Source organism: Anolis sagrei, chromosome 4 (assembly GCF_037176765.1).
Source record: "Anolis sagrei isolate rAnoSag1 chromosome 4, rAnoSag1.mat, whole genome shotgun sequence".
Lineage (NCBI taxonomy): Eukaryota > Metazoa > Chordata > Lepidosauria > Squamata > Dactyloidae > Anolis > Anolis sagrei.
Window position 1 is genome coordinate 173,395,236 of NC_090024.1, and position 24,907 is coordinate 173,420,142.

At 38.4% G+C, this 24,907-nt stretch overlaps 1 protein-coding gene across 1 annotated transcript in view; it reads left to right on the plus strand.

Moving 5' to 3' along the window:
* Positions 1–24,388, plus strand: part of SLC1A7 (solute carrier family 1 member 7) — a 66,388-nt gene extending 42,000 nt beyond the window's left edge. Inside the window, exons 6-11 of the mRNA XM_060773526.2 lie at positions 5,634–5,733; positions 7,536–7,769; positions 11,356–11,550; positions 16,037–16,171; positions 20,096–20,195; positions 20,826–24,388. Of these exons, the coding sequence (XP_060629509.2) occupies positions 5,634–5,733; positions 7,536–7,769; positions 11,356–11,550; positions 16,037–16,171; positions 20,096–20,195; positions 20,826–21,059 (998 nt within the window). The 3' untranslated portion in view covers positions 21,060–24,388. The remainder of the gene's footprint in view (positions 1–5,633; positions 5,734–7,535; positions 7,770–11,355; positions 11,551–16,036; positions 16,172–20,095; positions 20,196–20,825) is intronic.
* The last annotated feature ends 519 nt before the right edge of the window (positions 24,389–24,907 follow it).

Consider the following 24,907-nt stretch of genomic DNA (forward strand, 5'->3'; position numbering starts at 1 on the left):
GGTGATCAGATCATGATATGAATAAACATAACAGTTTAAATAATGCACCAGTAAGGCCTTTTCGCGAACCACCATGAGAATTTGGGGGGGGGGGGGCTGAAGCCCCTCAAGCCCCCCCCCCCCCCCCGCTACATGCCTGTCTATATATTTAACCATCTCAGCATGAACTAAAATTAGAAACATTGTGTTGTTAAAGAAGGTTCACGTTGAATCTGTCTTACACGGCTGATAAGCATTTATCTTTAAGAACAGGTGCTTTGAATGAAAGAAAAACAATAACAATGTATTTGGTCCTTGAATGAAGAGAGAGGTTACTGTTAGGCAACTGACCAGTGGATGCTTAGTCTAGATTTCTCAACACACACAGGACTGAAATATCCTGAAATGTATATACAGTGTGTGGGGGGGGGGGGGGAGTATTTAGTCAGATACCAATTGTACAATTGTACAAGTTCTGCCACTTAAAAAGATGAGAGAGGCCTGTAATTGACATCATAGGTAGACCTCAACTATGAGAGGCAACATGAGAAAACACATCCAGAAAATTACATTGTCTGATTTTTTATGAATTTATTTGCAAATTATGGTGGAAAATAAGTATTTGGTCCATAACAAAAGTTCATCTCAATACTTTGTTATATATCCTTTATCCAATGACAGAGGTCAAATGTTTTCTGTAAGTCCTCACAAGGTTGACACAAACTGTTGCTGGTATGTTGGCCCATTCCTCCATGCAGATCTCCTCAAGAGCAGTGATGTTTTGGGGCTGTCGCTGGGCAACACAGACTTTCAACTCCCTCCAAAAGTTTTATATAGGGTTGAAATCCAGGACCTTGAAATGCTTCTTATGAAGCCACTCCTTCCTTGCCCTGGTGGTCATGCTGAAAGACCAAGCCACGTTTCATCTTCAGTGCCCTTGCTGATGGAAAGAGGTTTGCACTCAAAATCTCACGATACATGGCCCCATTCATTTTTTCATATATACAGATCAGTCACCCTGGCCCCTTTGCAGAGAAACAGCCCCAAAGCATGATGTTTCCACCCCCATGCTTCACAGTAGTTACGGTGTTCTTTGGATGCAACTCAGCATTCTTTCTCCTCCAAACACAGTGAGTAGTGTTTCTGCCAAACAGTTCTACTTTAGTTTCATCGGACCATATGACATTCTCCTAATACTCTTCTGGATCATCCAAATGCTCTCTAGTGAACTTCAGTCGGCCCTGGACATGTACTGGCTTAAGCAGGGGGACACGTCTGGCACTGCAGGATCTGAGTCCCTGGCGGCGTAGTGTGTCACTTATGGTAGCCTTTGTTATGTTGGTCCCAGCTCTCTACAGGTCATTCACTAGGTTTCCCCTGTATGGTTCTGGGATTTTTGCTCACCGTTCTTGTGATCATTTTGACCCCATGGGGTGAGATCTTGTGTGGAGCCCCAGATCGAGAGAGATTATCAGTGATCTTGTATCTCTTCCATTTTCTAATGATTGCTCCCACAGTTGATTTCTTCACACCAAGCTGCTTGCCTATTGCAGATTCAGTCTTCCCAGTCTGGTACAGGGCAACAATTTTGTTTCTGGTGTCCTTCGGCAGCTCTTTGGCCTTCACCATAGTGGAGTTTGGAGTGTGACTGCTTGAGCTTGTGGACAGGTGTCTTTTAGTCTGATAACAAGTTCAAATAGGTGCCATTACTACAGGTAATGAGTGGAGGACAGAGGAGCCTGTCTGTGAGACTCAGAAATCTTGCTTGTTTGTAGATGACCAAATACTTACTTTCCACCATAATTTGCAAACAAATTCTATAAAAATCAGACAATGTGATTTTCTGGGTGTGTTTTCTCATGTTGTCTCTCATAGTTGAGGTCTATGATGATTGCAATTACAGGCCTCTCTCATCTTTTTAAGTGGGAAAAATTGTACAATTGGTATCTGACTAAATACTTTTTCCCCCCACTGTAGTAATCTGTGGGTGTTTAGATATGCACATGCAAACACACACATTTGAGTTATCCAACTATATTGAATTCAGCATGAAATATTATTTTACTCAAGTAAACACAGCAAAGAAGGAGGGAAGAATTTCTGAATGAGGGACTCAGCTGTGAGTAAAGGCACACTTGCATAAACTTTTACAGTTCCCAGGACATAGTTTGATGTTAGTACTATTACTGTAGTAAGGCGACTTAAAAGACATAAAATATATCAGGCCACATCTTCTGTCTTGTCACTTGGGGAAGAAATCAATCTGTAAAATGTCAGTAGTTCAGAACAAACTTTCTAGGGTGGTTTTCACTCCTCCAAATTTCTCCCATATACCTGAATGGAGGGCTGCAGATTTAAGTAGATTACATACTCCTATGATTTGGAGGAGAGAGGTAGATTGTGAATTACATTAAAGAATCTGGAAACATTTGTCTCCTATTTAAAGTGCTCTTTAAGCAATAGTCATGATGAATAAGCATGTGTTCTTCCTAGTGTCCACTACCTCATGTTGCCAATTATTGAATGCGGGGATGAAATTCTGATATCCTTTTCAATTTTTAATTTAATCAAAAGCTGTCATTGAATTACTACATAATAGCCATCCAAATAGTTCTCCGCATGCCCTGCAGAGAGCAGTGGAATCTAGCTTTTACTTGCATCTTTTTCTTGTATCTAGTTTAGTAGTCATTTTCTTGTTGATTTTACCATCAATTTGCATTGTTTCCAGTCTGAACAGTGTGGATATTGTTTAAAGCATAAATCTAGCTGGCATTAGTCATCACATGTATAAATCGAGGTTTGATTCATGTACTAGATGTCCTCTTCCCAGAAAGAGATAAGTCATGATATCTAAGCTGTAAATTCCAGTTTTTGGAACAGGCATGTTAACAGATTAATTGAAATGGAAAGCTATTTAGCCATTTTCTGCTGAGGTTACACCCAGAGTTCAGACAGCTGCTCTTTTTATTTGCAGAGAGCTGTAGCATACAATCAAGTGGGTGGACTATGTCTCAGGAAAAGCACCTTTAATTCCTTCATTGCAAATATAAGACCATACACAACCTACAACCTCCCCTTAATCCTTGGAGGAAAAGTGCGTGAGATCAGCAGCAAAGTAGATATTTTGCATATATGGTGGCACAGAGCCATTATTCCCCAGTCAGTTGTGGACGTCTTTCATTAGATAATAATGTGAAATCCTCTTCTGTTACGAAAGCAATCCTGTGAACCTAGTGTTCAGGTCACTTTTTATATGTTCTTTTTGCTTGCATCCCCTACCCCTCTTGTTATACAAGAAGGTGGTATTTCTCTTGGATAACACAAAGATCAGCATCCTTGACATCTTGCTGATCAGCACACTGTTTTCACTAAAAGTCCAGTTCATCCTGGAATCGTGTGAGTGACAAAATCATGTATAACATCTTTCAGTTGTTGCAAAAGACATATTCAGTAACTCTTTGAGTGACATTCATGCACATACCCTTGATGTACTGCTATGGCCCCAATACTTGTTTTCATAACCTGTGTAGCTCCTAGATAGTCGTGGGGAAGAAGGTGGTATCCTTTGGCCCACTGCAATTGTTCCTCTGAATTTTGAATGTATATTTAATGTGCTGCTACTTGAACAATGGAGTATCACCCATGGTGAAAGAATTCCAGATAATTCCAGAAGGGAGAATGGCACTGATTGCCAGCTGAACCTAACATGCAAAAATGTGCTCCAATGATGGCAACTGAAAAACAGTAGAGTACATTTATGCTGTAGTCCTAAGAATGCTGGGAAGAAGTCCATCTTAACATACATCTGAAAGCAAGTCTCTTTGGGAGCAAAATTCAAGGATTGGGTTGCACAATGATGCGACTTCCTTGTTGCAACAGCTCCACTGGCTGCTGGTCATTTCTGGACACAATTCAAATTCTGGTTTTGACCTTTACAATTTGTGCCCAGATTATTTGAACCGTCTTCTTACTTAAGAACCAGATACACTGTCGAATACAAGCATTCCTTCTCTAGCTCTGAATTCATAGACAGGTAAAAACTTTTTGTTGGTGAGGAGTTTTTGTTTTTGTTTTTTGGGGGTTTTTTTTGCTATAAGTCAACTTTGACCCTTTTGAATGAGAAGCATCCAAGCCACCCTGTAATCTAATGTTCTGACCAGGTTTTGCAGACTCTGCCCTTGGCTTCTTTGGTTGACTTAATCCAACTATAGTGTGGTGTCAATTGTTTCCAACTGCCTGTTTCTTAAATAAAGCTTTCATTATGCAATAACCCTAGCTGGCTTTACAAACTGAACTATCTTTCAAATTTTTGTTAGCTGAAAAGAAAAAACATATTGTGGATGTACAGTCTGCAATTGATGGCTCGATGAGGAGTAATGGATAGATCAACCTCTTGAATCAAATGTAGTGCAAGATATGAAATCTGATTTACGTATTCAACATGGAACAAGATGAACTTTTGATCAAGACACATTTGCTGAAGAGACTACCATTAAGAAGTCACTTTGACTTAATCATTTTGAAATGTATCTGTTTGTTGAACTGGTTCCTTGAGTAACTAGCATGTATTTTTCTTTCAATTAATGATCTGTGGATTTAAAGAGAAACCAGATGGGGATATTGTTATATTCCAGAGGGTTCTTTTAATTTGCGTCAATGCAGTTGCTTTCTGGCACTCCACATGATGCACTCTTTTGTTCAGTGTCAGTTCCCAACATCAACTATAGCTTCTTCATCCTGCAATAAACCCAGCAATTTACAAGAAAAAGGGGACGACGCAGCAGCACCATTTATTAGTGTTTTTCTAAGTACACTAGGCCCTCCACTTTCACTGGGTTTAGGGACACATCCCCTACTAAATTGGAAAAACCAGAAATTAAAAAATCCTTTAGATTTTTTTTAATTTACAGAAATCTCTAGGTCCTTCAGGATGGCTATATGGACTTTGGGGAGTAGGGGTGGGATGACTGAGGCTTCAATCACCATTGCTATGGGGGTTAAGAATAAATTGATTATAATGCTAGAACACATTTATAGAACATTACAGTATTTCCTTGCATCTATATTGGCTAGATTTTGTGATATCAACTGAGGTTCATAATATGGAGCATTAGCATAATCTCAAGCAACACTGTGAATTTTGGACGCCACCTTGAGTCTTGCTTTGGGAGAAAGGAGGCTGTAAAATAAACAAATAAATGCATGCTTCTGATCAAAGTGGCAGTGGGAATGACACTCATTATGGGTGTGTGTAGAAAATGCAAAGTTATAACCCAGAATGAGGCAGCTCCTGTCTTCAGGTCCCAAATTTGGACCCAGCAATCCAAGAAATATCAAAACATGTGCATCGATCATGCCCATTATTTCAAAGGACAAAGGCTAGTTCAGTTCAGAACATAGATATTGTGTCCATTCAATATCTTTGTATAATTGACGTCATATGCTCTTTTGCATAGCGTCTGAAATCAGAGAATGTGTCATCAATCAGTTCTGGTGTGGGTTGTGTGCAGGTATGTCTTACTTTAAGACTGCAGTATCCATCTGGCTATTCAGACATAAGCATTATGTGCACATTTCAGAGTTTGATGTAGTATATAATCAAAACTCATTTAATAGTGAACAAAGCAGAATAATTTTGTTTTATCTGTTTTCAGGAATAATGCTAGGCAGAATGGGTAACAGCGGAGTTCCCTTGGTCAGTTTTTGCCAGTGCTTAAATGAATCTGTCATGAAGATAGTGGCTATTTCTGTATGGTGAGTAAATGTGCTGCTTGGCATAATTGCTGCTTCCACATTCAAGTGTGTTTTAGTGGGGTGGCCTGAACAATGAAATGAGGCTGCATAAAAGGAACTGAAGACCCAGTTTGATGTAGAGGTTTGAGAGTAATTACAACTCTGAATGCTAAGATTTGATTCCCCACTTGACCATGGAAACCCACAGAGTGGGCAAATCACACCCTCTCTGCCCCAGAAAACCCCATGAATGGGTTGCTGTAAGTCAGAAACAGCTTGAAGGCACTTAAGAATAACGCTCTTCAGGCAATCACTCACAGCCAAGTATGATTGTCTTTCAAGGGTAGAGTCTTGGTGGTGGGTCTATAAGTGATTGTGAAGACCTATTATGGATCCAGATGATTTTTCACAGTGAGGATATAGATTTCCAGACAGAAGGCAGTCATGACAAGGGTTTGCTTAACATTACGTCCTCTAGGCATGTTTCTCCTTTCATCCTCTATTTGTGCCTCCTCAAAATCCATAACACTGTTAGTAACAGCTGACCTCCAGTTACAACGCTTGAGTAACACCTGTGTGTGAATTTGTTTTATGCACAACAACCAACCAACAGTCTTCACACAAAGAGGTTGTGATGCAATGGCATGGTTGTCCCAAAGATCAACAGCAATAAAAAGCAAATGAAATCAAAAGCTCTAAAGTGCTGCTAATAAGACAGCATTAAGAAGGGACAGCCATGAGAAGGGTCAGCCATGAGCACTGGCTTGCTGAACATTAACAATAGGAATTCAAGTGCACAGTTAGTGCCGTATTTCATTTAAATAATTCTTCTGAATCTGAAGTTTTCAAACTTTCTGTCATCATCATGCCCTTTTGAGTATCAACACTGAGTCTCTAACAATAATTCCCTTGATGTCTGCCATGGGGGTCCAATGCACTGTAGGAGACTTTGGGTAACCTCAAGGTGAACTGTGTGAGGCAGTGGTGTGCATGGTCTTAAGACTAAATCCTAAAACTCAACCACAAGTCTCTTCTGCCTGCATATGGAAGAAATTAGTAATGAAGAAGGAAACTCATTCAAGCAAGCTTGTTTTCCATTCCCAAATTTCTGATTGTGAAACTCCTGATGAGCTGCTTGGGAATCATTGGTTCAGGGACTAACCTACATGTGATGCAGAAGACCTGTGATTATGCTTCCAAATTCATAGTTGCTATTATTCTCATTATTTCCAATTGTACTCCTGTTAGGGGACCAATGCTTTGATAACAGTTTCAGCTCTGAAGTGCTATTAGCTTTATCTTTTACCTGTGAGTTAAGTAGTCTCGTTTTTTTGTCCATAACTTGTGAGAAGAAGCTATTTTTGTTTGCAAATATGCTGTTTGTTGTGGAATTTCAGCATATGCACAAAATCACTGTGTCCTAAGTATCCTAAAAATATCAGATAATGTCTGATCTTGGAGGCTAAGCAGAGTCAACCTTGGTTAATGCTTGGAGATCACAGTCACTTACCAGCTGCTGTGAACTATATTTCAAATGAAGGAACTGATAAAACCACATCTGAGTGTCTCTTGCCTAAGAAAGCCCTATAGAATGTATGGGGCACCACAGATTAGCAACTTAAAGGGACTGTTTATTGCAGCTGGAGCAATTAATGGTATAGGCCTTCAACAGTGGACTTCAGTTAAAAAACCACTGGAAAATAATCATATGTCTCCTGTTTCGTGTACAACCTGGCTCTAAACATAGTCTATATATATATATTACTTAGTTCTATTCCATTTTTGTGTAGATGTGTTCATTCATACAGCTTTCTCTTTCTCAGGTATTTTCCATTTGGAATAGTCTTCCTAATTGCTGGTAAGATCTTGGAAATGGATGATCCATCAGCTATTGGAAAGAAGCTCGGCTTCTATGCCATCACTGTTGTGTGTGGCCTGGTGGTCCATGGTCTTTTTATTCTGCCAATGATGTACTTTTTCATCACCAAGAAGAACCCCATCGTCTTCATCAGAGGGATTCTTCAAGCCTTGCTTATTGCTTTGGCCACATCATCCAGGTACCATGAATTGTACAGAATGGATGAAATTCTAGAGCAGGGGTCCTCAAACTATGGCCCAAGGGCCGGATACAGCCCTCCAAGGTAATTGACCCAGCCCTCACTCAGGGTCAACCTGAGTCTGAAATGACTTGAAAGCACACAACAACAACAACAACAATAACAACAACAACAGCAGCAGCAGCACCAACAACAGCAATCCTATCTCATAAGCTATAAGCAGGCCCGCACTTCCCATTGAAATACTAATAAGTTTATATTTGTTAAAATTGGTCTTCATTTTAATTATTGTATAGTTTTAAAGCACGTTTTGCACTACATAGAAGATATGTGCAGTGCATAGGAATGCATTCATGTTGTTCTCAAATTATAATCTGCCCTCCAACAGTTTGAGGGACTGTGACCTGGCCCTCTGTTTTAAAAGTTTGAGGATCCCTGCTCTAGAGCAATGATTTATTATTATTATTATCATCATCATCATCATCATCATCATCATCATCATCATCATCATTGAAGGAATCATCCGCTGAATTTGATTTCACAGTTCCTGACTTTTGTTGATGTTCGAATTCCCATATTCCCAGTTTCTCTTACTTAGACACCAGATCTCTCAACCCCTGGATTCAGATGTGACAAACACTATTGTAGACAGTCCAACTGACCCAGGAGCAGTTGGTGAACAAATGGTAGGAGAAATCATAAATATTAGTAACCAGAAAGAGGTGGGTCATACTTCACAAAAGTTGACTTGACCCCAGGGGTTTGGAGAATTATAGGCTAATTCTAAATTGACATTTCTCATCAAAGCAAACAAACTCATTGTGGCTGTTCAACTCTGAATATGGACAGTTGTGAGTTTTTCAGAACTTGATTATATTGTTTCACTTTTTTGACTCTTTGAGATAGGCATCAGAAGGAAAAAAAATATTGATAATCCTTGTGAAATATTAGAAAGTTTGATCCTTCTGGTTTTTCAATGTTGGTGTGTTTAGGGTGACATATACCACACTTATCTCTTAAATGAAGAAGAAAGTGAGCTGGGAAAATGTATCCTTTTTGTGGGAATTATGTTATTTCATTAGACAAATAGAAATACTGAAAGTTTGGAAGTGTCCTGACAACCTAATGTTGTTCCCTGTTGTACATTTCTTCTGATATTGTCCTATGATCATGTAATACAAGATGTTCCCAACTGATTAACTGTATAATCCTGGCTATAAAAAAAGAGGCAGGATAAAACCAGATACCCTATGCAAGCAATACTTTAGCAATTTTGGTAGTAATTAATACATTAATTCAGCTGTTTTAGCATCAAAATGAGTTTGTTGATATCATATAGAGACATCCCAGAGTGCAAATGGAGACCTTGTGGCCAAAGTGTTAGTGCTGAATGTGATGCACAAACAAGGTTCAAAATGCATTAGAAAGGCAGAGTTAGATGAGATAATTGAATCAATAATTTTGGAATGTTTGAAATGGCTGTCTTGCTGGATATGATTAAATTGTGAACAGAAAAGCATGCGATGATTTTTGGATGCTGAACTAGTGCTTTCTACTGATGTGTATCTGGATAAATAGTACTCACAGAAAGGCCGTTGCATAATGTTAATGTCTAAGACATGATTTGTAGATAACCTCACCGAAGAACTAGGGGCTGGGTTGAAGCATCTCACTGAAGCTGATTATCTAGATCCATTTCAGTCTGGCTTCCCCTTTAGCATTAGGTCACAACGCATATGGTAAGAGTAGAAATCCTGAAAGACATATTCACCTTGATACATCTCGGATAACGATTACCTGTGGCAGGGCTTCTTCAGCTAATTGCTTGAACTGCACAAAGACAGACTAGTACCTCTAGGATCAACTCAATTTGTGGCAAAGAGGAACCCTGATTTGTTTTCACTGGCTGTCTCATTCTAGTTAGACTTGTGGCTCTCAATACTGACTTTGACAGTAAAACTTAATTTTTATATAGGGCTGTCTCCAGGAAGCTACTCAGAAAAGAAATCTCTTGGACCTCTTTATACTTCATGTGCTTTCTCAGTAACATCTCTGAGTTGAAAGACAACATTAGGGAACTGGGAGACACCATTATCATTTTCTGTAATGCTTCTCATGTAGCATTAGTCTGTAATATTAAATATTCTAGTTCTGTTGAAGCTCAAACAGCTTTTGAGTCATGTCATATGCTAACTCTCACCTAAGTTTTGGAGATTATAGCAGCAGTTGAAGCAAAAGTTTCAACTGCTGTTTGCATACTACTGACCTGACAGTTAGGAAAACATCATCCAAAAAGGAGTGCTTGTCTATGTTTTTTGAGTCACCAAGATGTTTCTATCGCTGAGAGAGTTACAACCTTCAGGACATTTTTCTGGTCTACAACATGTACTGATGACAGTTCATCAGTGGTACTGAGTGATGAGTGCTCATTTGATAAAAATGGTGGCTGAACTGATAAAATACAGTTGTCCACTTCTGACTTTGCTAATAGCCTGTTTCAATTGTCCAGTTATAGTCTTATGTACACTGGCAGCATTTTGGTCTCTTAATGAATGTTTATACACATTTTGTGAAATCCTAATTGGTCTCTTAATGAATGTTTATACACATTTGTGAAATCCTAATTGCTCGCAAAGCTTTGTCCCACATAGCAAAACTGAAGTATGCAAGACAGACTTCCTCCCAAGTAGAATTCCCATATGTTTTGAACTCTAGTTGCCAACATCCTTAGCAATTTCTCATGTTGGCTGAATTTGATGGAAGCTATAGCTTAGGATCATCTGGTGAGCTCTATGGTTGGCAAAGGCCGGAGATATGTTGTCTTCAGATGTTATTGAACTACAATACCCGTCAGCCTTATCTAGCATAGAAAATAACAGTAGCCATCCAACAACATGTGACATACTACCCTTCCCTGACACTGAAATATGCTTGCCTATGGGAAATATAAAATCTAATGAGTGGTTAGTCAAGAAACATCTTGTGAACCTGAGATAAGATCAATCATCATATGATCAAAGCAAACCTTCTATTCTCCAAAAATACACAGACACCAGCATATGTAATTAGACACATAGAACCTTAACCTGCTGAGAGTTCTTGACTTTTAAAATCAAGTCACAAAAAATGAATTGACTTGATTTGGGAAAAATCAACAGGAACTGATGCCCATTGTTAGAACTCCTAAGCATTTTCAATTATATAATTTATAATAATATAATGGTTGTGCTTATATTATTTACCACTTTCTTGACAGCTATCTTATTTCAGTAAATCAAAGACACCCTAACACATATCTGCCATATTTCCATTGGCATATGCGCAACCTCTTCTCAGAAGTGTTTCTTGGCAGAAGAAAAAGAAATGTTTATTTTCCTGTAACTTGGCAGTTGATGCTGCCATTGGCTAATGTGTAAGATTAATAAAAGCCATGCTTCCCATGAACATGATTCTAGAAATCTGCATAGCTTGGTTCCACACTGTTGATAAAGCATCATGTTCTCCCATAATAATTGCTTAATCATTTTGAGAGCCACAGTTTCACATTTATTTTCCAAATTCAACATTTTTGTATTTATTCTGACAGCTCAGCCACTTTGCCTATAACCTTCAAGTGCTTGTTAGAGAATAACCACGTGGACAGAAGAATTGCCAGATTCGTACTCCCCGTGGGGGCCACAATCAATATGGATGGGACTGCCCTTTATGAAGCAGTTGCCGCCATTTTCATTGCTCAAGTAAATAATTATGAGCTGGACTTTGGACAGATCATCACTATAAGGTAAGAAAACCATTTATAAACCAATTCCATTATTCAGCAGCCTTAACACGATAGCGCAATGTTTTCCTGCCTATTTCAGAAAGTTCTATACTACTCTACTTCAAACTTCTTCATTCATAAATATACACTGAGAAATTGTTTAGAAGGAAATATTTGTTCAGAAAATTATAAAATAGTATTTTATCAGTTAGACAGTTCTATGGATTATTTCCACTGACCATTAAGATATGAATTGGAAATTGCTTTGTTCATGAGTTTCTTTATCCATTGTTTCCTTAGGAGGTGCAGTTGTGAATCATACTTTTTGAAAAAAAGTACTTCTCGTTTCTTTTATTTCTCATGTCTAGACTGAGTGTTGTTGCATATTACCATTCTTTTCAAGATTTCACTGCTGTGGTTTTCAAGTATAGCCTGAACTAAATGTCCTAAAGTATGCCCTTTTTACTGCAGCAGATAGTGGCAAATATCATTGAAATGAATATGTAGGGAATGAACTGCCCCTATAGTTTAGAAGAGTGGCTGTGGGAAGAAATGAAGTAGGAAAACAAACAACCCTTGACTTCTGTCGTGCCCATGGGTGATTCATAGTTTTGAAAATAGCTTCATCATATGTGACTTAAACTCTCATTTTTCCTTGTGAGTTACACCAAGCTTAGTTTGTGTCTTTGCAAGGGTAAATTTCTAGAATAACAAGACTCAGAATCAGATGATCCTGTAAGCCACAACTTCTTCTGTTGATGCTTTCCCAAAACCCATTATTATGTGGCAATGTCTGATTACTCAGCAGGTTAGAGAATGGCACTTGGAGCCTGCTATGGGCAGAAGCTTCTTTCTTGTTATTTTGCCTGTTTCAGGGTGAGATCCTGGAGGATCCTGAGTTTATGTTAAACTCTAGATTTCACAAGTTCATATTAGCTTAGAGCCCAAACTGTAGAAAATAATAATAATAATAGTAATAATCTTTATTTTTATACTGCCCTATCTCCCCAAGGGTACTTAGGGAGGTTTACAACAGAAAACTGGCAAACATTCAATGCCGGCATAACATAACAAACAGATCAAGTCATAAACAATAAAATAAAAAACATCAGGTGTACTTATAGAACAAGTCAAAAATAACAAACTTAGAAATTTAAATATATAAATCAAAGATTTGGGACATGTTTACTACTAGATCTAATAATAGCAAACATTTAAAACGTTAAATGTAAACAGGTATTAGCATATAAGCAAAGTATATTTTTTCCCTTTTTTTTAACTGTTCCCTGCCACCTGTTCTGTGTAAATGCTAAAAGAGGATGGGGGTGGCAACTGTAGAACACTTGCCAAGAATCCTATGTTACTTGTCATATAATTTCTGGACTAGGAAGGGGATGAAGTAGGTGAAATACATTCCCCTTAAGGCTGAGATAAATAATTATCAAAACCCGCCCTCATCCCCTAAAACAAACCCTCTGTGAAACATTGAAATTACTGCTGATATTGTTGCTAGATTAGATATACTGTCATTCTGCTTGCATAAGCATCACACTAATCAGCTTTATGCTGGGCCGCATTTATGCAGCTATGGTTTCTATTTTTTAGTTCTGGTGGTTTCTGGGAATTACTGCTAAGAGCAAGGAGAATCCAGCAATTAGTGTTGATGCAATTATTTCCCTTGCTCTCTATTGAAGGTCATATTAGAGCAAGCCTGGTCTACATGTGAGTGTCCCATCAAGCCAAACATAGCTCAATAGCCCTAGTAAGGCGCAATCTCTAACTGGTGCTTTGCATCTGGCATGTTAAGTCACATGTTGCAATATGTTACCATAAGGCAGGGGTTTTCAAACTTTTTAAGCAGAGGGCTGGTTCACGGTCCCTCAGACTGTTGTGGGGGGGGGGGGGGGGCACACTATAGTTTGAAAAAAGCATGAATAGATTCCTATGCACACTGCACATATCTTGTTTGTAGTGCAAAAAAGATGAAAAAACAAAACAATATTTAAAACGAACAACAGTTTTAACCAACATAAATTTACCAGTATTTCAATGGGAAGCGTGGACTTGCTTTTGGCAGATGAGAGAGTCAAGTTAATTGAGATTGTTATTGTGTGCCTTCAAGTTATTTCAGACTTAAAGTGACCCTAAGTTTAAAGTTTAGGGCAGGGGCCGAGTAAATGACCTTATTTATTTATTTATTTATTTATTTGCAGTTCTTATATTCCGCCCTTCTCACCCCGCAGGGGACTCAGGGCGGATTACAGTAAACACATATATGGCAAACATTCAATGCCAGTTTGACAAACAACATTTAACAGACAAAGGCTATTTAACTTTTTTCTGGCCGCCAGGGGAGCTGCTGCTTTTCATCGTCCATCAACGCCACCGATGAAGTTCTTCCGCATTCCACATTCCCCGGAGTCTTCTTTCTTTATGGCCTCATAAATTAGTTAAATTTAGCCTCCCACACAAGGTGGTCCCTTATTTTCCTACTTGACAGATGCAACTGTCTTTCGGGTTGCAAAGGTCGACAACGGGCTACACAATGGCTGGACACCCACTCCAGCCCGGGCTGGCTTCGAACTCATGACCTTTTGGTCAGAGTGATCTTAATGCAGCTGACACTCAGCCAGCTGCGCCACAATCCCGGTGCCTTAGAGGGCCGCATCTGGCCCACAGGACTTAGTTTGGGGACCCCTGCCATAAGGGTTCACCAAAAAATCCATAATGAAACCTAGCTTTCAGATTGATCTCTTGACTTAATCTTACTCCCTGACAAACTCCCTTGAATTAATTATTTGGATCATCTTCTTCTTTTATATGATATCCCAAGCTTGCCCAGTATGAAAGATTCAGGACAATTTAACTGTAAGCATATTTGGGGACTGCAGCTCAATGCTTACTTAAATAAACTCAACCTAATTTGTTTCTCTGTGTTGGATTGTGACCAACCAATTCAGCAATACAGCTTTGATCTAGATTTAGAATTTGATCTAAATTCTAGGACACTTGGAACAGTTTTGCAACAGAACTATAATCATTTGTGAAGATGTAGCTGCGCTTTTAGAAAAATAACAAGAAAGAGTCTTATGATGCCTTATGGGCTAATATACTTGGTATGAACTTTTGTGGACCAATGATTTTGTTGCACCATATGAACTATTTGGTACAGTTTTTTTGTAGTGAACAGCATCCTCCTTTATGTGATACATCTGATTTACATTACATGCTGTCCGCCACAAAAAACTGTATCAAATAGTTCATATGGTGCAACAAAATTATTTGTTATTATGAGCAGTTGTATTCTGTTTGCCTTCAGATTGGATGGAAAGTCTTCCTCAGATACTTAAGACATTATTCGTTGTTTGTTTTAATTTAATGTTATATAAAATCAAGAATATAAAATCTACATGGGCCAGAATCTAGGAAATCCTTTCACTGGATAATAATAACTACAACCCTATTAAACTGGTGCAACAACTTTTGTACCAGGGGCAAACAGAAAATTCAAGTTTCCTTTCTGGAGAATTCACCTATTCCCTATCTCTTTCGTACAAACTAGCTGTCTTCCCTAAATGCATTATCCTCATTGAAATTAGTGTTACCTGTGGCATAAAATTACCATTTTGGTAATGATAATGTAAGCAGCTAGCCAATACTTGCTCATTATTGGTAGGGTTATATGGTACTTGGCAGTTTTCATAAAAAATCCTGCTATCGTCAAGATTCAATTAAGCCCATGAGACAAACAGTTACATGAATTCAATTAACATACATATTTTTGTGAATAGTCCCAATCTAGAAGGGATGAAATGAGAACTGGAGAGTCTTTTTTTAAAAAATAAAAAAAGAAAGAAAGAAATAGTGTCTAATAGTTCAAATGCAGGTAGAGTTTCCCATCTCCAAAATGCTAGAACCAAAAGTATTTTGGATTTTGGGGAGATTTTTAGAATTCCTGTATTTGCATACTAATGAAGTATTTTGGAGATGAGATCCAGGTCTAAACATGACATTAATTTATACTTCATATATATTTTATACACAGTTCCTGGAAGTAATTTCATACAATAGCTTTAATTATTTTGTGCATGGTACAAAGTCCTTGTACACTGAAAAATCAGAAAAGAAAGGTGATACCCTCTGTGTCCAGTCACAGTGGCTAAGACAAAAAAATGTCTTCTGTACTCCGATTGCCTCTGTCCGAAATGTTTGTTAAACTTTCTAGCACTGTTTCTTCCATGCCTTTTTTTAAAAAAGCACGCATATTGACTGAATTGATGCAAGGCAAGCCTTTCCTATTTTAGCACAAAGTTCTAGCCATGAGGCAGTGGCACAAGTTTTCTTCTCTTGAGAGCCTCTCTAGACATGATTTGATTATGTCGTCTATTAAGCTAAACATTGTTATGTATTGTGAAGAAGGGCCCAAATCTTGCTATAATACATGCAGAGCTCCTGAAAGATGTCTTCTGTGTTAAATTGTTAATAACTTTTTACTTGTTTGTTAAAGCATCACAGCAACGGCTGCCAGCATAGGTGCAGCTGGGATCCCACAAGCTGGTCTTGTGACCATGGTCATCGTCCTGACATCAGTGGGTCTGCCTACAGATGACATAACTCTAATAATTGCTGTTGATTGGGCATTGTAAGTAACTGAAAACCTTTTGAGATTTTTCCACAATCTTTAAACCTAGCAGACTGTGTAAGGAATGGGTAGTTTTGTTAGTTACTGTTCACAGTGATCCAAAAGATCAGCTTGGATTATCAATGAAAACGGTAGTCTAACCTACCAATAGTTTTGTTGCATGATTTTTCTAGTTCTTCTCTCCACTGATAAAATGAGTATATTAACCAAATAGCAACTGGTTTACTGAATCCGAGCAAAGACTCACCTGCTTCAAGGCATTGTCTCAATGGGATGAGTTATGACAGTAATCATTTCATATTTCGTCACTGAATCTGACACAATGTTTTTAAGTGTAAAGTTTGCCACTTTCTATAGTCTATGAGACCTAGGTAGAGTGGTTAGTATTCAGGGGACAAAATAGAAAGTTCAATTTCCTCCCCAACCCCACTTTTTATTTTTGTAACGTAGCATTTTAGCATTTGAGTGCAGTGTGGTGTAGTACGTTAGTAGTTTTGTTAATTATCGCTGTTGTTTTTATATTTTATTTTGTTTGCATGTTTTATACTATAAAAAACTTGGTAATTCAAAATTAAATATGTACTTCCCCTCCACCGCCACCTACGTTGTCCTTATTTCAGAGATGATTAGCAGATTGCCTTTGAAGGCATATGTCTTATTTTTCCCACTCTCATAGTCAAACCTTAGGGCTAAAGCAAACCTGATAGACCTGATTCAGCATTCAAACCATGTGTAGCATGATGTCAAAGAAGTTCAGAAGATTTCCTTGCAATCAGTTGCTCTTACAAGATTTTCAATTTCTGATTCCAATAGCTAATTAAAGGCAGGAAGAGAGAGAGAAATAGCAATGCATGGACTTATGACATAAATAATTCAAAAGTTAGAAGGTTCAGCAATGCTCACCTGTGCACTCCTTCTGTCATTACACACTTCCACACATGAAGGAGGAAGGTAAACAGGTTTTCAACACATGACCATTTTTGACACTACCAATGCATGTATCCTCCAAGAAACATTTCCCCTGCACTAGCTGTCCTCTATTCTGAGAGATCCACATTTTAATGTGAAAGTTACTCTGTTTAAATTTCTGCAATGCCCTTCCTTAACCCTGGGCATATGGGAAATTTACATAACACCCCAACCTTCTGCTTCCCCTACCCACCCCAGAGAACTTGTGAGAGGATGCTCCTCCCGTCCCCCAAAGACACTTTGATTCAGGCTCCACATTAACACATTAGTGATATATCTACAAGCACTGAGGTTACCTTCAGGTTTGACAGTAGGAAAGCAGAACAGACAGCAGTCAAACCAATATATTTGCTCACACGTGTGTTCTCAACAGCATATAAAAACCTTTGTGGTTCAACCCAACTTTATTCTCCATTAAGTTAAGCAAGTCAAAACCTGGACAGAGCTGCTCTTGGACCATCCTGCACTTTGTTAAGCCAAACATCTGGATGTTCCCGGATTTCAGTTTTATAACCCACATCAATATATTAACTAAGGTGATGGGATTTTCAGCTGTGCTTGTTTGCATTGGAAAAATCAAGAGATCACATGATACATTTCAGATTTAAAGTAGGCCTGCCAAGATGAGCTTGGCTGAGCTGCAAATAATGTACAAAGAATGGTCCCAGCTAATACACCTGCCCTTTCCCCCAATTTTTGTGTTCTACAAAACAGTTTAAAAGGTACGGTTTGAAAATGTTTCCCTTTTAACATTGATCTGTAAAAAGCTGAAAGGCAGAATTAATTTGTTCCTACTTTACATATTTACAAAATATGTGTCTACAAAGAGAAAAAAGATTTTAAAACAAAAACATAGTAGCTGACGTAACAACAAAGACTAATAATAGGAAGAGATTAAATATATTTATTTTATTTATTTCAAAGTTTTATATACCGAGCTTCTCACCTCATAAGAGGGACTCAGCCCGGTTTCCAACCATAAAAACACATACAATCGGTAAAATATCAAAGTACACATTACAATAAAACATTAAAAAAGCACATATATTTAAAACTACAGTGGTCAGTCGTCATACTAAAATACTAAAATTAGTATGCTTGGCATTAAATATAATGCCAACCATACTAATTTTCATCTCCAGTTACATTCTTGTCCCCTTATTTCTTCTGTATCTGTGAACTAAACTAATTCAGTTCATAGATACAGAAGAAACTGAATTCTAATAGGAGTCCCTGGTGGCGCAATGGGTTAAACTCTTGTACCAGCAGAACAGCTGACTGAAAGATTGGCGGTTCGAATCCAGGGAGCAGAGTGAGCTCCCATCTGTCAGCTCCAGCTTCCCATGTGGCGACATGAGAGAGGCCTCCCACAGGATGGTAAAACATATGGGTGTCCTCTGGGCAACGTCCTTGCAGATGGACAATTCTCACACCAGAAGCAACTTGCAGTTTCTCAAGTCGCTCCTGACACGGAAAAAAAAACAAAACCCTCTAATATTTTTACAGTTGGGAACAATGTGTTTTCTTGTCTTCCTTGTTCTCCTGTATTTGACTTGAAAACATGTTCCAGATTTATTTTTAGTACTTGGCTCAAGATTCCTTCTTTCATTATGCACAGAAGTATAATAATATTTCTGGACTGATGGAAGAAGATTTCTTTCTTTCATTATAAAGTCTTTGAAGGTGTTGTACCAGATTCTACACTTCACAAAATTAATTCCAGATCAACCCACTCTGGGATTCCTGTTGCCAATTAAAAAGAATCCAGAAACCAGCAACACGATGCTAGTTGAATGGAGCTGGATCCTATTTACACAAAATCCAGGGAGGAACTAGCTTCCTATCCACCTTCCTTATGCTTGTTAGCTACCTAATCATTTTAACAGAGTATGGCAAGGATCTCTGGTTCTTTTGTGCAGACCATACTTCGTGACTGAGAGAAGGCAGAAATAGTGTAATGAGTATGGTAAGAGGCTCTCAAAACATTTCTAATAAGAATTTTCCGCTCATAATTTACAGATTGATCTTTGTAGCTATACACTTGCAGTGGATCAGTGTCCTATCAAGCAAAACTTATTAACCTTTAATAACCAAGATATTTGGAGAATAAGTGACAGGTACATGTTGGTATGGCAAAAAATGAAGAAAAGAATTGTACATGAATAGGAAACTTGGTTGTATAGATTCTGAGATAAGATCTCACGCCTTAGGAAAGCCTTTCCCAACCAGACAGTGCTCAGATGTTTGGGACTTTCAGCATTTCCAAACAATAATTATCATATTATAAGCTTTGTAGTCCATCTAGAAAACAATTCTAAGTTGGAGGAACACAACTTTAAATTGATAGAAAATAGCACTGTTCAAGGAACCAATAACACTGTTGAGCCCCTGAGGTCAGTACTTCACACTGTTCTCTGTAAATCCCAGAGAGTGAGCCAAGCATAAAGACTAAAATCTTGTTGGTGAATTGCCATGGCGTACATTGGACTCATGCTGTTGCAACCCATTTTTCTGCAAAGGTAAGGATTTTTGTATTGACTAGATAGTGATGCAATTTTCTCCAAAAATCCACCTTTTATGTTACATGGAACCCTCACCAACATGGCCATTTCTGTTTCATTAGCAATCAACGGAGATTCATCCATCTCCTTTCCTGTAGCCAGATGCCCTTCAAGGACATCATTTGCAGGGAGTGAGAGGAAAGAAAGGAAGGCAGGTAAGCGAGCAGATTGGTCAGTCATTGCCTGGAGGAGGCAACACTGGATCTGCTAGGAAGTGGCACATCAACTCATCCTGCCTTGCAGGTAGCAGGCAATAGGCAGCAGGTAGGAGACAAGGATGCCTCTTACGCTTCTTTGGCAAATTTCTACACAAGTGTAACAGAGACATTTAGGAATGAGTGTTGACATAAGAAGGAACAGACACTTCTTTAATGCCCTCTCTTTATTCTGACAGAGACAGATTTCGCACAATGATCAATGTTTTAGGGGATGCTCTTGCAGCTGGCATAATGGCACATATCTGCAGAAAAGAATTCACCAAAGATGGATCTGAGGTAAGAACAGATTAATAAGATACTTTGAAGTATCACAGCTCCAGGTTTTAGAGGACCCTTGGGCAAGACATCATCATTCATCCTCAGTCCATTAGTTCTACCTTTTCATAAGCAGTGTCACTTGGAACTGCTTGTCTTCCTTGACCTCCTCTTTGCTCCCAGCAAGGAGGTAGGCAGTGGTGTCTACTCTTCCTCACAGCACCACTTTCTTGAGGTCAGAGGATGATATAATCAACTGTGGAAGAGGAGGTCCAGGGAACTCTTTGCTAAAGGCCCCTTCTGAGGTTTGACCACTTGGCAGGTGCTGATATAGGCTCTCCCAAGTGGTCAGGAAAAAAAGTCTGGGATAACTGAAACCTTGTTTGAATATTTTTAAAAAACGAGAATTACAAATACTGCAACTTCAAATAAAATTGCTTTGTCTGGAAGAACCTTATATCGTCCATCTGTTCATAAATAAGTAACTATCAGTTTCTTAAATGTCTGTGTAATTTAAAGCACCTCAACATAACCATCTTGGTTTGAATACGTTATACTTAAAAATCATAATAATCACATGCACACAAAAAGAGAGAGGACAATGTAATATTGATGGGTAATGTTAATCAGAACCCCCTTTTCCATTTGTAGGTGCCTTTGATTTGTGAACCAAAACCTATTAGTATCCACCAGATCATGTACCAGAGAAATGGTTGTGTGAAAAGCATGAATGAGCCACATGGATCTGAGTCATCAAAGTCATTACACCATCACATACCTATCCAAGTGGAGGAAGAAGAAATTCCCACAGAAACTCATACAGAGAAATGCTGCAGTAAAGACCACTGTACTATTGAAATCAATGAATTGGAGACCAATGTGTAGCTGTTACTTCTGCTGTTGTCAGAAACCTAAAGACTACCTCATAGCTGGAGTTGGGAGTCAGCCTCTTGCCTTGAATAGGAAAGCATGGAATGACTGCCATATACAGACTGAGGCTGTGAGGCCAGCTGTGAACATCTGCGAAGAAGGAAAAAGGTTGGGACTTTTTCAATGAACAGGTTGGTTTTGGTAAAACAAAAATGATAAAGGAGTTGTTTTCTTTGGACAAGCTGATGCAATTCCATCTCTAATGCACTTCAGAAATCCCTGATCCCAACAATTTCCCAGTGGTCACATTCCTTTCATTGTACTGATTGTGAAGATAATCCTTTGGTGTTCAATAATGCCATGTTTGATTCATCATACGTAGCTTCTAAATGGACTTGTCATAATTGCACTGACTTTTTAACCTCAATCAATGAATATTTTACATTTATGTGATTAACATAGCAGTAAATTGAAGAGAAATCTATCCTAGCAATAGTTTAGGAAATTGTTTCCTATTTGGAAAAGAATCTTATTTTTATAAGTCTAGCCAACTGCAATGGAGAAAATCAATTTTAGTCCCAACTAAAGTAGACTTTTTGAAGTAAATGGTATTTACATTAGCGTAAGAAATTGGGAGCCCCCAGTGGTGCAGCAGGTTAAACTGCTGAGCTGCTGAATTGGCTGACCAAAAGATTGATGGTTCAAATCTGGGAGCGTGGTGAGCTCCCACTGTTAGCCCCAGCATCTGCCAATTTAGCAGTCTGAAAACATACAAATGTGAGTAGTTCAATAAGTACCACTTCAGTGGGAAGGTAACGTCCCTCCATGCAGTCATGCCAGCCATGTGACCTAGGAGGTGTCTATGGACAAAATCGGCTCTTCGGCTTAGAAATGGAGATAAGCACCACCCCCCAGAGTCAGACACAACTAGACTTCATGTCAAGGGGAAACCTTTATCTTTACCTAAGAAATTGCATTTATTTCAGGGAGTCTACTGTAGAGGTTTATCCCAATTTTTGAACCAACTGCAGCTCTGTTTGAGCCAGAGTAGATTATGTGTAATGTTAAATATAGCTTATTGAAATAAATCAACACACAATTGTTATTTGTCTTGGCTTATTTCAATAAACTATAGCTAACACTAATCACAATTTCTTAATTGGTCAGAACCAATAACATGGTTTTGTAAAAACAGAAGTGGAAGCTTAAAATCTCTTCTCTGGGACTCCTTCAATGGAGAAAAAGGGATGATGTAGTGCATAATACACTGCTCATGTACTGTAGTGTGTGAGCTGGAAGCTGGGGTTCGCTGTTCCTTGTGAATTCAGCCAAAGTTGCCATGTGGCAGTTACTCTTGGTTGCAACATTACTCCACATATTATCCATTGTTCAGCTTCAACAGTCAGTGTACCTAACATACTGATTGCATAGCTCCATACTTTTCAGTAGTTAAACTCTATATAGCTCTTCTATAATTCTATTGACGTAACAATAATGTAAGTATTGATTAAACAAAAAAGAGTTGTGTACATTAGAGATTCTCAAAACATTGGCATTTATAAAAAAAAGTTGCAACCAACAGCATTTGTTACTTGGTTAGAGTTTTTATCTTTCCAATTTTCTAAAGTGTTGAATGTTTTTCTTGTCACTTTTGTTGTTATCTCCTTTGAGAACTAATAAGAGTTCTGTTTAAGGAGTTTGCTATTTGAAGGAGGTCTCATTTTGGGGGATTTTTCAAGTGGATAGTAAGCCACACTCTACAAATAGCCCATCGTTTTTGCCTTCCAAGTGCCAGATACATGCTTCTTTTTCATTCTTCCTTCCCTCCAAGCCCTAGCACTATAGCAGTTAGTCTGGACAATGAGAACCCATGGTGCTAAAGAAGAGTACATAATGTTCTCTCACTTGTATAGAGTGTACATATTGTGATCTTTCTTTGCCCTTTTATTTTTATTAATATAGACTTTGTGCTTCGGGACCAGACTAAACACAGGCTGGGAACCAATATATATCACTGCGTTGCAACTTCATTTTGATATTGTTCCATCATAAGGTTCCAATCATGTTTATCTTTACTTGTGTCTCTGAATTAAAACCATATTTTTATCTCCCTCACACCCATTCAGTCAGTCTTTACCGTGGATGGCCTTCCTTTAGGTCCTATCCAAACATCCAGACACATATTCCTGTGCTTCCAAGAAGGAGGTGGCTCCATTTGAAGTTGGAGCAGTATGATGGAGGGGACAGGACACAGTGCTTCAGTGGTTCAATAGCCTGTGCCAATTTCATAGTCTATGTGTTGGACATAGAGGCGAAGAGACCTCTACTCTTAAAATGTGATGGTGTAAATTTTTGGATTGAGATTGAGGGGACCCAAATTGAATCTGGAAACACATCAGCTAGGATTGGTCCGTTTGCTGTTGCTCAGTGAGTCTATCATCACAAGGGTATCTGTGATGATGATAAACCATGGAAATGGGGATAGCATGTGCCACCTCAATAGTATTGAAAGAAAGACACAATGAAAATATAGTAAGTAAACATTTGATAAATGTAGCTTTCATTTATGTTACAGTGTACACATGGCATAATTCTCTGCTATGTAAGTCTTTTTAAAGTACACGAACCTCTTTCTCTCTTTTTTGGTGTTGGGCAGAATTGCAAAGAAGCTCCGTAGGGTTATAAACAGTGCCCTTCATCAGCAGACCCCGATGTAGGGCTGCATTCTGGAGCTATGTCTGCAAGTGATAATTCTTTGGGGTGCCATGTTTGCACTGGAAACATGGCTTCTTCCAGATCTGAAAGGTATTCTCCTGTTCAGTGCCTGCTTTGCAGAAGGGACATGGGTCATGGAAGATGTCTTTCTGTTCAATTTGCTTTCGACTTCACCCATTGATCTGCATGTCCTAGTGCATTTCTGTTTTCTCCTCTTTCTCCTACCTTGGATTCTGCTACTCAGTACGTTAGCAGTCTGCTGTTCTCTCACCCCTGCCTTATTCCTTCACTGGAGAGAGGAAGAGAGTTTTATGTCCTACAGTTCTGAGAAAAAGTCAGAGCCATTTGGAGGAAAGGGGAACAGTTCCATCATCTCCACCATATGCAACTGATTTGATTTTGATTGGAATTTGTTCTGGTTGCTGGCTTTTGTTTTCTATGCACACACACACTCACACACAAATGGCTGGGCGACTTGAGTGTTCTTGTTCTCTTGCTCTCTCTTGTCTTCCTCTCTTGAATCCTTAAATTATAAAAAAAATCCCACAGTATTAACAGTTCTACAAACAATGTAATTATTATCTGTGTTTTTGATGGAAAATGTTTTTAATAAACATGCCATTGTGAAATGTGGTTGTTTGTGTAGATGTAGAATGAGCTTATTTTTTATTTTTGAAGTTAAAACTACTGTTGTCCAACGTTTGAAATTTGACAGATTTTCAATTTGTGCTACTCAGTTTCTCAATCAGGTACTTTGACCCCAAAATTCAGGTTTGCCATTGCAGCAGATTTTTCTGAAGAACAGCCAGTTTCTGACACAAAAAGCAAGGAGATGAGATTTTTTTTTCAAGATTATTATTTTTCTATTTCATTGTCTATTTTAATGGGTACTTTTTGTTTGGTATTTGAATGCAAAAGAGTTTGTTAGGCCAGTCTGTAAAGTGTGATATTGAGAAAGTAGCTTACATTTCAAAATTACTAAGGTCTAAAAACAAATAGACATTGCAGAATATGCATCTGTTTATTATTTGCCTGCTTCCAACAGGAAATACTTTGCAAGAGGGGAAAAGGGCAACCCATGAATTCAATCTTAGATTTTACAAATATGTTTCACTTCTTTTTTTCCTACAGTATATCATCACAGCTGT